The 13,243-nt window shown below is 52.2% G+C and overlaps 1 protein-coding gene across 8 annotated transcripts in view; it reads right to left on the bottom strand.

Annotated features, from left to right (window-relative positions):
• Positions 1-13,243, bottom strand: part of acsl4a (acyl-CoA synthetase long chain family member 4a) — a 98,901-nt gene that overhangs the window by 23,109 nt on the left and 62,549 nt on the right. For all 8 annotated transcript variants that reach the window (XM_087991925.1, XM_087991924.1, XM_043704974.2 and 5 more), the window contains 2 exons: positions 6,179-6,302; positions 4,760-4,831 (listed from right to left, as the gene is read on the bottom strand). In XM_087991925.1, the coding sequence (XP_087848051.1) occupies positions 4,760-4,831; positions 6,179-6,302 (196 nt within the window). The remainder of the gene's footprint in view (positions 1-4,759; positions 4,832-6,178; positions 6,303-13,243) is intronic.

Below are 13,243 nucleotides of genomic sequence, written 5' to 3' on the forward strand. Positions count from 1 at the left end.
AGAGAGTGGGGGGCGGCGAGAGAGAGAGAGAGTGGGGGGCGGGCGAGAGAGAGAGAGTGGGGGGCGGGCGAGAGAGAGAGAGTGGGGGGCGGCAGAGAGAGAGAGAGTGGGGGGCGGCGAGAGAGAGAGAGTGGGGGGCGGCGAGAGAGAGAGAGAGTGGGGGGCGGGCGAGAGAGAGAGAGTGGGGGGCGGCGAGAGAGAGAGAGAGTGGGGGGCGGCGAGAGAGAGAGAGAGTGGGGGGCGGCGAGAGAGAGAGAGTGGGGGGCGGCGAGAGAGAGAGAGAGTGGGGGGCGGCGAGAGAGAGAGAGAGTGGGGGGCGGCGAGAGAGAGAGAGAGTGGGGGGCGGCGAGAGAGAGAGAGAGAGTGGGGGGCGGCGAGAGAGAGAGAGAGTGGGGGGCGGCGAGAGAGAGAGAGAGTGGGGGGCGGCGAGAGAGAGAGAGAGTGGGGGGCGGCGAGAGAGAGAGAGAGTGGGGGGCGGCGAGAGAGAGAGAGAGTGGGGGGCGGCGAGAGAGAGAGAGAGAGTGGGGGGCGGCGAGAGAGAGAGAGAGAGTGGGGGGCGGCGAGAGAGAGAGAGAGTGGGGGGCGGCGAGAGAGAGAGAGAGTGGGGGGCGGCGAGAGAGAGAGAGAGTGGGGGGCGGCGAGAGAGAGAGAGAGTGGGGGGCGGCGAGAGAGAGAGAGAGTGGGGGGGCGGCGAGAGAGAGAGAGAGTGGGGGGGGGCGGCGAGAGAGAGAGAAGTGGGGGGCGGCGAGAGAGAGAGAGAGTGGGGGGCGGCGAGAGAGAGAGAGAGTGGGGGGCGGCGAGAGAGAGAGAGAGTGGGGGGCGGCGAGAGAGAGAGAGAGTGGGGGGCGGCGAGAGAGAGAGAGAGTGGGGGGCGGCGAGAGAGAGAGAGAGTGGGGGGCGGCGAGAGAGAGAGAGAGTGGGGGGCGGCGAGAGAGAGAGAGAGTGGGGGGCGGCGAGAGAGAGAGAGAGTGGGGGGCGGCGAGAGAGAGAGAGAGTGGGGGGCGGCGAGAGAGAGAGAGAGTGGGGGGCGGCGAGAGAGAGAGAGAGTGGGGGGCGGCGAGAGAGAGAGAGAGTGGGGGGCGGCGAGAGAGAGAGAGAGTGGGGGGCGGCGAGAGAGAGAGAGAGTGGGGGGCGGCGAGAGAGAGAGAGAGTGGGGGGCGGCGAGAGAGAGAGAGAGTGGGGGGCGGCGAGAGAGAGAGAGAGTGGGGGGCGGCGAGAGAGAGAGAGAGTGGGGGGCGGCGAGAGAGAGAGAGAGTGGGGGGCGGCGAGAGAGAGAGAGAGTGGGGGGCGGCGAGAGAGAGAGAGAGTGGGGGGCGGCGAGAGAGAGAGAGAGTGGGGGGCGGCGAGAGAGAGAGAGTGGGGGGCGGCGAGAGAGAGAGAGAGTGGGGGGCGGCGAGAGAGAGAGAGAGTGGGGGGCGGCGAGAGAGAGAGAGAGTGGGGGGCGGCGAGAGAGAGAGAGAGTGGGGGGCGGCGAGAGAGAGAGAGAGTGGGGGGCGGCGAGAGAGAGAGAGAGTGGGGGGGCGGCGAGAGAGAGAGAGAGTGGGGGGCGGCGAGAGAGAGAGAGAGTGGGGGGCGGCGAGAGAGAGAGAGAGTGGGGGGCGGCGAGAGAGAGAGAGAGTGGGGGGCGGCGAGAGAGAGAGAGAGTGGGGGGCGGCGAGAGAGAGAGAGAGTGGGGGGCGGCGAGAGAGAGAGAGAGTGGGGGGCGGCGAGAGAGAGAGAGAGAGTGGGGGGCGGCGAGAGAGAGAGAGAGTGGGGGGCGGCGAGAGAGAGAGAGAGTGGGGGGCGGCGAGAGAGAGAGAGAGTGGGGGGCGGCGAGAGAGAGAGAGAGTGGGGGGCGGCGAGAGAGAGAGAGAGTGGGGGGCGGCGAGAGAGAGAGAGAGTGGGGGGCGGCGAGAGAGAGAGAGAGTGGGGGGCGGCGAGAGAGAGAGAGAGTGGGGGGCGGCGAGAGAGAGAGAGAGTGGGGGGCGGCGAGAGAGAGAGAGAGTGGGGGGCGGCGAGAGAGAGAGAGAGTGGGGGGCGGCGAGAGAGAGAGAGAGTGGGGGGCGGCGAGAGAGAGAGAGAGTGGGGGGCGGCGAGAGAGAGAGAGAGTGGGGGGCGGCGAGAGAGAGAGAGAGTGGGGGGCGGCGAGAGAGAGAGAGAGTGGGGGGCGGCGAGAGAGAGAGAGAGTGGGGGGCGGCGAGAGAGAGAGAGAGAGTGGGGGGCGGCGAGAGAGAGAGAGAGTGGGGGGCGGCGAGAGAGAGAGAGAGTGGGGGGCGGCGAGAGAGAGAGAGAGTGGGGGGCGGCGAGAGAGAGAGAGAGTGGGGGGCGGCGAGAGAGAGAGAGAGTGGGGGGCGGCGAGAGAGAGAGAGAGTGGGGGGCGGCGAGAGAGAGAGAGAGTGGGGGGCGGCGAGAGAGAGAGAGAGTGGGGGGCGGCGAGAGAGAGAGAGAGTGGGGGGCGGCGAGAGAGAGAGAGAGTGGGGGGCGGCGAGAGGAGAGAGAGAGTGGGGGGCGGCGAGAGAGAGAGAGAGTGGGGGGCGGCGAGAGAGAGAGAGAGTGGGGGGCGGCGAGAGAGAGAGAGAGTGGGGGGCGGCGAGAGAGAGAGAGAGTGGGGGGCGGCGAGAGAGAGAGAGAGTGGGGGGCGGCGAGAGAGAGAGAGAGTGGGGGGCGGCGAGAGAGAGAGAGAGTGGGGGGCGGCGAGAGAGAGAGAGAGTGGGGGGCGGCGAGAGAGAGAGAGAGTGGGGGCGGCGAGAGAGAGAGAGAGTGGGGGGCGGCGAGAGAGAGAGAGAGTGGGGGGCGGCGAGAGAGAGAGAGAGTGGGGGGCGGCGAGAGAGAGAGAGAGTGGGGGGCGGCGAGAGAGAGAGAGAGTGGGGGGCGGCGAGAGAGAGAGAGAGTGGGGGGCGGCGAGAGAGAGAGAGAGTGGGGGGCGGCGAGAGAGAGAGAGAGTGGGGGGCGGCGAGAGAGAGAGAGAGTGGGGGGCGGCGAGAGAGAGAGAGAGTGGGGGGCGGCGAGAGAGAGAGAGAGTGGGGGGCGGCGAGAGAGAGAGAGAGTGGGGGGCGGCGAGAGAGAGAGAGAGTGGGGGGGCGGCGAGAGAGAGAGAGAGTGGGGGGCGGCGAGAGAGAGAGAGAGTGGGGGGCGGCGAGAGAGAGAGAGAGTGGGGGGCGGCGAGAGAGAGAGAGAGAGTGGGGGGCGGCGAGAGAGAGAGAGAGTGGGGGGCGGCGAGAGAGAGAGAGAGTGGGGGGCGGCGAGAGAGAGAGAGAGAGTGGGGGGCGGCGAGAGAGAGAGAGAGTGGGGGGCGGCGAGAGAGAGAGAGAGTGGGGGGCGGCGAGAGAGAGAGAGAGTGGGGGGCGGCGAGAGAGAGAGAGAGTGGGGGGCGGCGAGAGAGAGAGAGAGTGGGGGGCGGCGAGAGAGAGAGAGAGAGTGGGGGGCGGCGAGAGAGAGAGAGAGTGGGGGCGGCGAGAGAGAGAGAGTGGGGGGCGGCGAGAGAGAGAGAGTGGGGGGCGGCGAGAGAGAGAGAGTGGGGGGCGGCGAGAGAGAGAGAGTGGGGGGCGGCGAGAGAGAGAGAGTGGGGGGCGGCGAGAGAGAGAGAGTGGGGGGCGGCGAGAGAGAGAGAGTGGGGGGCGGCGAGAGAGAGAGAGTGGGGGGCGGCGAGAGAGAGAGAGTGGGGGGCGGCGAGAGAGAGAGAGTGGGGGGCGGCGAGAGAGAGAGAGTGGGGGGCGGCGAGAGAGAGAGAGTGGGGGGCGGCGAGAGAGAGAGAGTGGGGGGGCGGCGAGAGAGAGAGAGTGGGGGGGCGGCGAGAGAGAGAGAGTGGGGGGCGGCGAGAGAGAGAGAGTGGGGGGCGGCGAGAGAGAGAGAGTGGGGGGCGGCGAGAGAGAGAGAGTGGGGGGCGGCGAGAGAGAGAGAGTGGGGGGCGGCGAGAGAGAGAGAGTGGGGGGCGGCGAGAGAGAGAGAGTGGGGGGCGGCGAGAGAGAGAGAGTGGGGGGCGGCGAGAGAGAGAGAGTGGGGGGGCGGCGAGAGAGAGAGAGTGGGGGGCGGCGAGAGAGAGAGAGTGGGGGGCGGCGAGAGAGAGAGAGTGGGGGGCGGCGAGAGAGAGAGAGTGGGGGGCGGCGAGAGAGAGAGTGGGGGGCGGCGAGAGAGAGAGTGGGGGGCGGCGAGAGAGAGTGGGGGGCGGCGAGAGAGAGTGGGGGGCGGCGAGAGAGAGTGGGGGGCGGCGAGAGAGAGTGGGGGGCGGCGAGAGAGAGTGGGGGGCGGCGAGAGAGAGTGGGGGGCGGCGAGAGAGAGGGGGGGGCGGCGAGAGAGAGGGGGGGGGCGGCGAGAGAGAGGGGGGGGGCGGCGAGAGAGAGGGGGGGGCGGCGAGAGAGAGGGGGGGGCGGCGAGAGAGAGGGGGGGGCGGCGAGAGAGAGGGGGGGGCGGCGAGAGAGAGGGGGGGCGGCGAGAGAGAGGGGGGGGCGGCGAGAGAGAGGGGGCGGCGAGAGAGATGCAAACCAGTCTAACCAACTAAGCCACACTCCATCTGTGACTGTAATATTGAATCAATTATCACCATATTGGAGAAACAAAATGAATATTTTTCAATGTCTTCCACTGCATTACGTATAACCATTTGGAGAGTGAGCCAATTTAAAAGTAAACTAAAAGCTTTGAATACACACAACCCAATCTCCTCAGCTCGGAGCACTTCTCATGATTAAGTGAAATTTGAGGGGAAGGTACTCAAAAAGAAAAGTTACACTCCAGGTTGAAACTCTGAAGCTACACATGAAAGCGGAGATTATTTACTCACGGGAACTGCTGCCATCAGTGTTGGCTTCAGGATGGAACAATCACCTTTACTGCCTTTTTTGATTTTAGTTGACTGGGAAATAATACAAGAAGAAAGCAAGATTGGTACACTGATAAAAGTAGAGTTAAACGAATGTGTGTTAACGAACACAAAATGTTGAAGCAGTTAGTAAACTAAAATCAGTGCAAAACATAATAGACAAAGTCTTTTCCCTGGGGTCGGGGAGTCCAGAACGAGAGGGCATAGGTTTAGGGTGAGAGGGGAAGATACAAAAGAGACCAAAGGGGCAACTTTTTCACGCAGAGGGTGGTATGTGTAATGAGCTGCCAGAGGATGTGGAGGAGGCTGGTACAATTGCAACATTTAAGAGGCATTTGGATGGGTATATGAATAGGAAGGGTTTGGAGGGATATGGGGCCGGGTGCTGGCATGTGAGACTAGATTGGGTTGGGATATCTAGTCGGCATGGACAGGTTGGACCGAAGGGTCTGTTTCCGTGATGTACATCTCTATGACTCTATGACTCCAGAAAATGGTGCAAAGCAAGTGCAAAATGAGTACTGTGATCAGTGGAAAAATAACCTCCCATTTTAAATAATGGATTTGGATAGTTTGATGGGAATTCTAATATGCACTCCTGAAAAGTTGTTCACCCTTTGTCCAACCAGTCCACGCCAACTATCATCTCAAACTAAAGAAGCCCCATCTGCCTGCACTCGGCCAATACCCATCCATACATTTCCTATTCACGTACTTATCTAAAACATCATCTTTTAAACTTTGTAACTGTACCCACATCCACCACTTCCTCTGGAAGTTAATTCCACACACAAACCACTGTTTAAAAAGTTGCCCCTCATGTCCTTTTAAAATCTTTCTCATCTTAAAAATACATCCCCCAGTCTTAAATTCCCTACCCTAAGACACCTGCCATTCACCTTATCTATGCCCCTCATTTTATAAGCCTCCACAGGTCACCCCCCAAACTCCTACACTCCACTGATAAGTAGTCCAAGCCTACCCAGCCTCTCCCCATAACTGAACCCTGGCAACATTGTTAAATCTCTTCCGAACCCTCTCCAGCTTAATAATATCCCTCCTAAGCAGACTCAGGCCTGGTTAGTACTTGGATGGGAGACCGCCTGGGAATACCAGGTGCAGTAGGCTTGGACAAGCATATGGACGTACATGGAATAGTGTAGGTTAGATGGGCTTCAGATTGGAATGACAGGTCGGCGCAACATCGAGGGCCGTATGGCCTGTACTGCGCTGTAATGTTCTACGTTCTATGTTCTATATCAGTTCGAAATGCAAGTGGTCTGCAGCGCCACCAATGCCTGCCATTATTGTAACTGCAGCCTTATAAAGGCCCTTCACCAGAGCGGTCATGGTTTTTAGACAGCCTGAGACATTGCTCACCTGGTCAGACAGGGTTTGGGGAGATGAATAACCAATTCGACAGCCATATGCCACACAGGAAATTTCTGCAGTAAGCTCCAGCACATGAGCCAATGGCAGATATCCGATATATGTATCTTTGGGCCTAGAAAATAAAACCGAATTTGTCATGTTCAGTCAACTCTACAAAGGACCGTTGCAGAAACATTACTTTTTGTGCTCAAAATAAGAGTCTTAATCCTGAACAATTCTTTACTTAAACATGGCAAGTTTTAAGTTACAAGTCATGCAATTTCTAAAAGTCTGGAAGTTATGCTTTATCATATTAAGTTGCACACTTTTTTAAGAAAAAGGACATCTTTAAGAAACTTGAGAGTTTGGAAAGGAAGCAACTTATTAAAAACAAGCAGAGATTAGATCATTCCTACATACGCTAACAGGAAATCTGGATGGAAAGTACAAACATCCCATCTGCGAAACAGAGGTTCAAAGCAAAAATCCCCAAACCAGGTAGACTAGAGACATGACAGCAATAAAAAGGAATCTGCAATTTCTAAATATTTGGCACACCTTGTCCAGAATCTCACACCTACATTTCTTTTTACAACCTGCTGAAGTATTCACAGCCAATTCAATTCTTTTGAAATACTGTCCTGTTGGAATGTTTTTATACACAGCAAACTTCCAGAAACAGGCATGAAATAATAACCACTGTTTTAAGTCGAGGAACAATATTGCTCAGGACTCCAGTACAGAACACTCAGGCTTTTCTTCAAAGCAGTGGCACAACTGCATTCCTGTCCACTTGAGGTCAGGTAAGGCCTCAGTTCACACTGCACCCAGAATACAACACTGCCGACAGTACAGCACCTCCACAGGACTGTGCTGGCATGTTGGTCTCAACTGTGCGCGCCTGATTGGGACTTGAACACAACTTTCTGATTCTGAGGCAAGAGTATCATTAGTGAGCTACAGCCATGCACGGAATGATACAATGAGTTCCAGCAATAATCATGAACTATGTTTTATATTTGACTTCACAACATTCAGATAAATCAACAGATGTTTAGATGATGCATGGACGCAAATGAGAAGTCAGGAACTGACTTTCAAGGCAGATTTTCTTGTGAAAAAAAGACAAAATGCATAGTCTGCAAAACTACCAATGAAATTTCTCCAATTTTAAACTATCCAAATGGAAGACAGCAAAGTTTAATAACCAGGGCTGTGGTGTATCAGTGTTAAACAATTTACTTTTCATTTATAACAGCTGTTAATTCGTAACTTTAACAAAACCAAAGGCACACAATCGAAACAAAGCGGTTTCAGCTTTCTGCTGTAATGTATTTGTGAACAGCAAGCTCCCACAGTCAAGCAACCAGTACTTTAGGACGAGGTAAAACATTGTCCAATTCAGCAGGGGCTGACAGTCAAATCTAGATAGTAGCAAATTACTGCAGATAGATTCAGGCATAGAGATGCACACCATGGAAACAGACCCTTCGGTCCAACCCATTCATGCCGACCAGATATCCCAACCCAATCTAGTCTCACCTGCCAGCACCCGGCCCATATCCCTCCAAACCCTTCCTATTCATATACCCATCCAAATGCCTCTTAAATGCTGCAACTGTACCAGCCTCCATCACTTCCTCTGGCAACTCATTCCATACACATGCCACCCTCTGCATGAAGTTGCCCCTTAGGTGTCTCTTATATCTTTTCCCCTCTCACCTGAACCTATGCCCTCTAGTTCTGGACTCCCACAGTCCAGGGAAAATACTTTGTCTATTTATCCTATCCATGCCTATCATGATTGTATAAACCTCTAAGGTCACCCCTCAGCCTCCAATGCTCCAGGGAAAACAGCCCTAGCCTATTCAAACTCTCCCTATAGCACAAATCCTCCAATCCTGGCAACATCCTTCCTATAGGAAGGAGACCAGAATTGCATGCAATATTCCAACAGTGGCCTAAACAATGTCCTATACAGTCGCAACATGACCTCCCAACTCCTGTACTCAATACTCTGACCAACATACCAAATGGCTTTTTCACTATCCTATCTACCAGTGACTCCACTTCTAAGGACTCAGGAGGTCTCTTTGTTCAGCAACACTCCCTAGGACATTACCATTAAGTGTATCAATTCTGCTAAGATTTGCTCTCCCAAAATGCAGCACCTCGCATTTATCCAAATTAAACTCCATCTGCCACCTCTCAGCCCATTGGCCTATCTGATCAAGATCCCGTTGTAATCTGAGGTAACCTTCTTCGCTGTCCATTACACCTCCAATTTTGGTGTCATCAGCAAACTTACTAACTATATCTCTTATGCTCACATCCAAATCGTTTATATAAATGACAAAAAGTAGTGGACCCAGCACCGATCCTTGTGGCACTCCACTGGTCACAGGCCTCCAGTCTGAAAAACAACACTCCACCACCACGCTCTGTCTTCTACCTTTGAGCCAGTTCTGTATCCAAATGCCTAGTTCTCCTTGTATTCCAGGAGATCTAACCTTGCTAACCAGTCTCCCAAGGGGAACCTTGTTGAACACCTTACTGAAATCCATATAGATCACGTCCACCACTCTGCTCTCATCAATCCTTTTTGTTACTTCTTCAAAAAATGCAATCAAGTTTGTGAGACATGATTGCCCATGCACAAAGCCATGTTGGCTAGCCCTAATCAGTCCTTGCCTTTCCAAATACATGTACATCCTGTCCCTCAGGATTCCCTCCAACAACTTACCCACCACCGAGGTCAAGCTCGCTGGTCTATAGTTCCCTGCCTTGTCCTTACTACCCTTCTTAAACTGTGGCACCACGTTATCCAACCTCCAGTCTTCTGGTACCTCACCTGTGACTATCGATGATACAAATATCTCAGCAAGGGGCCCAGCAATTATTCGCTTATCTTCTCAAGAGTTCTCGGGTACACCTGATCAGGTCCTGGGGATTTATCCACTTTTGTGTTTCAAGACATCTAGCACTTTCTCCTCTGTAATATGGACAATTTTCAAGATATCACCATCTGCTTCCCTACATTCTATATCTTTCATGTTCTTCTCCACAGTAAACACTGATGCAAAATACTCGTTTAGTATCTCCCCCAACCTCCTGCGTCTCCAAAGGCCGCCTTGCTGATCTTTGAGGGGCCCTATTTTCTCCCGAGTTATCCTTTTGTCTTTAATGTATTTACAGAATCCCTTTTGATTCTCCTTAACTCTATTTGCCAAAGCTATCTCCTGTCCCCTTTTTGCCCTCCTGATTTCCCTCAAGTATACTCCTACTGCCTTTACATTCTAAGGATTAATTCAATCTATCTTGTCTATGCCTAAAATATGGTTCCTTCTTATTCTTAACCAAACCCTCAATTCCTTTAGTCATCCAGCACTCCCTACACCTATCAGCCTTTCATCCTAACAGGAATATACTGTCTCTGGACACTTGTTCTCATTTCTGAAAGCTTCCCATTTTCCAGTCGTCCCTTTACCTGCAAACATTTGCCCCCAATCAGCTTTTGATGGTCTGCATCCCAGGGTACTGAAGGAGGTGGCTCGGGAAATCGTGGATGCGTTGGTGATTATTTCCCAGAGTTCAATAGATTCGGGATCGGTTCCTGAGGACTGGAGGGTGGCTAATGTTATTACCACTTTTTAACAAAAGTGGGCGAGAGAAAGCAGGAAATTATAGGCCAGTTAGTCTGACCTCAGTGGTGGGAAAGATGCTGGAGTTTATTATAAAAGATGAGATTACTGCACATCTGGATAGTAGTAACAGGATAGGACAGAGTCAGCGTGGATTTATGAAGGGGAAATCATGCTTGACTAATCTTCTGGAATTTTTTGAGGATGTAACTCTGACAATGGATGAGGGAAATCCAGTAGATGTAGTGTACCTGGACTTTCAGAAAGCTTTTGATAAAGTCCCACACAGGAGGTTAGTGAGTAAAATTAGGGTGCATGGTATTGGGGCAAAGTACTAGATTGGATTGAAAGTTGGTTGGCTAATAGGAAACAAAGGGTAGTGATAAACGGCTCCATTTCGGAATGGCAGGCAGTGACCAGTGGGGTACCGCAGGGATCCGTGCTGGGACCGCAGCTTTTTACAATATATGTTAATGATATAGAAGATGGTATCAGCAATAACATTAGCAAATTTGCTGATGATACAAAGCGGGGTGGCAGGGTGAAATGTGAGGAGGATGTTAGGAGATTACAGGGTGACCTGGACAAGTTAAGTGAGTGGGCAGATGCATGGCAGATGCAGTTTAATGTGGATAAACGTATGGTTATCCACTTTGGTGGCAAGAACAGGAAGGCAGACTACTACCTCAATGGAATCAATTTATGTAAAGGGGCAGTACAGAGAGATCTGGGTGTTCTTGTACACCAGTCAATGAAGGCAAGCATGCAGGTACAGCAGGTAGTGAAGGCGGCTAATAGTATGCTGACCTTCATAACAAGAGGAATTGAGTAGAGAAGCAAAGAGGTGCTTCTGCAGCTGTACAGGGCATTGGTGAGACCACACCTAGAGTACTGTGTGCAGTTCTGGGGGTCTCCAAATTTGAGAAAAGACATCTGGCTATTGAGGGAGTGCAGCGTAGATTCACGAGGTCAATTCCTGGAATGGCAGGATTACCTTACACTGAAAGACTGGAGCGACTGGGCTTGTATACCCTTGAGTTTCGAAGACCGAGAGGGGATCTGATTGAGACGTATAAGATTATGAAAGGATTGGACACTCTGGCAGTAGGAAACATATTTCCGCTGATGGATGAGTGCCGAACCAGAGGACACAGCTTAAAAATACAGGGTAGACCATTTAGGACAGAGCTCAGGAGAAACTTCTTCACCCAGGGTGGTGGCTGTGTGGAATGCTCTGCCCCAGAGGGCAGTGGAGGCCCACTCTCTGGATTCATTTAAGAAAGAGTTGGATAGAGCTCTCAAGGATAGTGGAATCAAGGGTTATGGAGATAAGGCAGGAACAGGATATTGATTAGGAATGATCAGCCATGATTATATTGAATGGCAGTGCAGGCTCGAAGGGCTGAATGGCCTACTCCTGCACCTATTGTCTATTGAAAGTTCTTGCCTAATATCTTCAAAATTAGCCTTCCTCCAATTTAAAACTTCAACTTTTAGATCTGGTTGGTCCTTTTCAATCACTATTTTAAAACTAATAGAATTATGGTCGCTGGCCCGAAAGTGCTCCCTCATTGACACTTCAGTCACTTGCCCTGCCTTATTTCCCAAGAATAGGTCAAGTTTTGCACCTTCTCTAGCAGGTACATCCACAGACTGGATCAGAAAATTTTCCTGTACACACTTAAATTCCTCTCGATTTAAACCCTTAACACTATGGCAGTCCCAGTCTGTGTTTTGAAAGTTAAAATCCCCTCCCACAATCACCCTGTTATTCTGACAGATAACTGAGATCTCCTTACAAATTTGTTTCTCAATTTCCTTCCGACTATTAGGATGTCTATTATACAATCCCAATAAAGTGATCATCCTTTTCTTATTTCTCAGTTCAACCCAAATAACTCACCTGGATATATTTCTGGTAATATGCACCCTCAGTACAGCTGCAATGCTATCCCTGATCAAAAACACCACTCCCCCTCCTCTCTTGCCTCTCTTTCTATCCTTCCTGTAGAATTTGTATCCTGGAACATTAAGCTGCCAATCCTGCTCATCCCTGAGCCATGTTTCTGTAATTGCTATGATATCCCAGTCCCATGTTCCTAACCATGCCCTGAGTTCATCTGCCTTCCCTGTTAGGCCTCTTGCATTGAAATAAATGCAGTTTAATTTATCAGTCCTACCTTGTTCTCTGCTTTTTCCCTGCCTGCCCTGACTGTTTGACTTGCTCCTTTCCCCAACTATACCAGTCTTAGTTTGATCTCTTTCCTCACTATCTCCCTGGGTCCCACCCTTACTAGTTTAAATCCTCCCAAGCAGCTCCAGCAAATCTCCCTGCCAGTCCCTTTCCAATTCAAGTGCAATCCATCCTTCTTGTACAGGTCACTCCTACCCCAAAAGAGATTCCAATGATCCAAAAATGTGAATCCTTCTCCCATACACCAACTTCTCAGCCATGCATTCATCTGCTCTATCCTCCTATTCCTGCCCTCACTAGCTCGCAGCACCGGGAGTAAGCCAGATAAGACTACTCTCGAGGACGTCCTTTTTAAATCCTTGCCTAATTCTATATTCTCTCTTCAAAATCTCATTCTTTTCCCTTCCTATATTGTTGGTTGCAATGCGTACAATTTTTAGTCCTGCTGGTCCCTCTCCCCCTTAAGAACATTCTGCACCCTCTCAGAGACATCCTTGATGCTGGCACCAGAGAAGCAACACACCATTCTGCTTTTTCGCCTCTGGCCACAGAATGTCGGTCTGTGCCTCAGACTAGAGAGTCCCCTAACACAATTAATCTCTTGGAACCCAACGTAACCCTCATTGCATTATGGCCAGTCTTGATACCAGAAACCTGGCTGTTCATGCTACGTTCCCCTGAGAATCCATCACTCCCTACATTTTCCAAAACAGCATACTTGTTTGAAATGAGGAGAGCCACAGAAGACTCCTGCATTATCTTCCTACCTCTCTTACCTTTTCTGGAGTTAACCCATCTATGTGGCCTGTATCTGCAACTTTTCTCCCTTCCTGTAACTGCCATCCATCACATTCCCTTGCTCTTGTAAATTCCTCATTGCCTCTAACTGTTTCTCCAACAGATCCATTCGATCAGATAGAATTCACAACGACATTTATTGCCGATATAATCCTCAGTAACACAAACTCTCCCTAAACTCCCACACCCGACAAGAAAAGCATATGACTCTAAAGACCATTTTTGCTTCTTCCAACCTACACACCCAGAAAATAGCACTGTCTTACTCCTCTGCAAAACACTGCTCCAGTGTTTTGGCTTATATTTTTAAGTTTAATCAAAAGACATATCTCATTTAAATATAATCAAGAAAGAACCCACTACACTCACCACTACACTCACTACTGCAGACTTACTGTAAGGCCACACTTAAAACTATTCATTTATCTGTTTCTATGCTGT

This window comes from Chiloscyllium plagiosum, unplaced genomic scaffold (genome assembly GCF_037043375.1).
Source record: "Chiloscyllium plagiosum isolate Xiang-an unplaced genomic scaffold, Cpla_swu_hap1 HiC_scaffold_11, whole genome shotgun sequence".
Taxonomy (NCBI): domain Eukaryota; kingdom Metazoa; phylum Chordata; class Chondrichthyes; order Orectolobiformes; family Hemiscylliidae; genus Chiloscyllium; species Chiloscyllium plagiosum.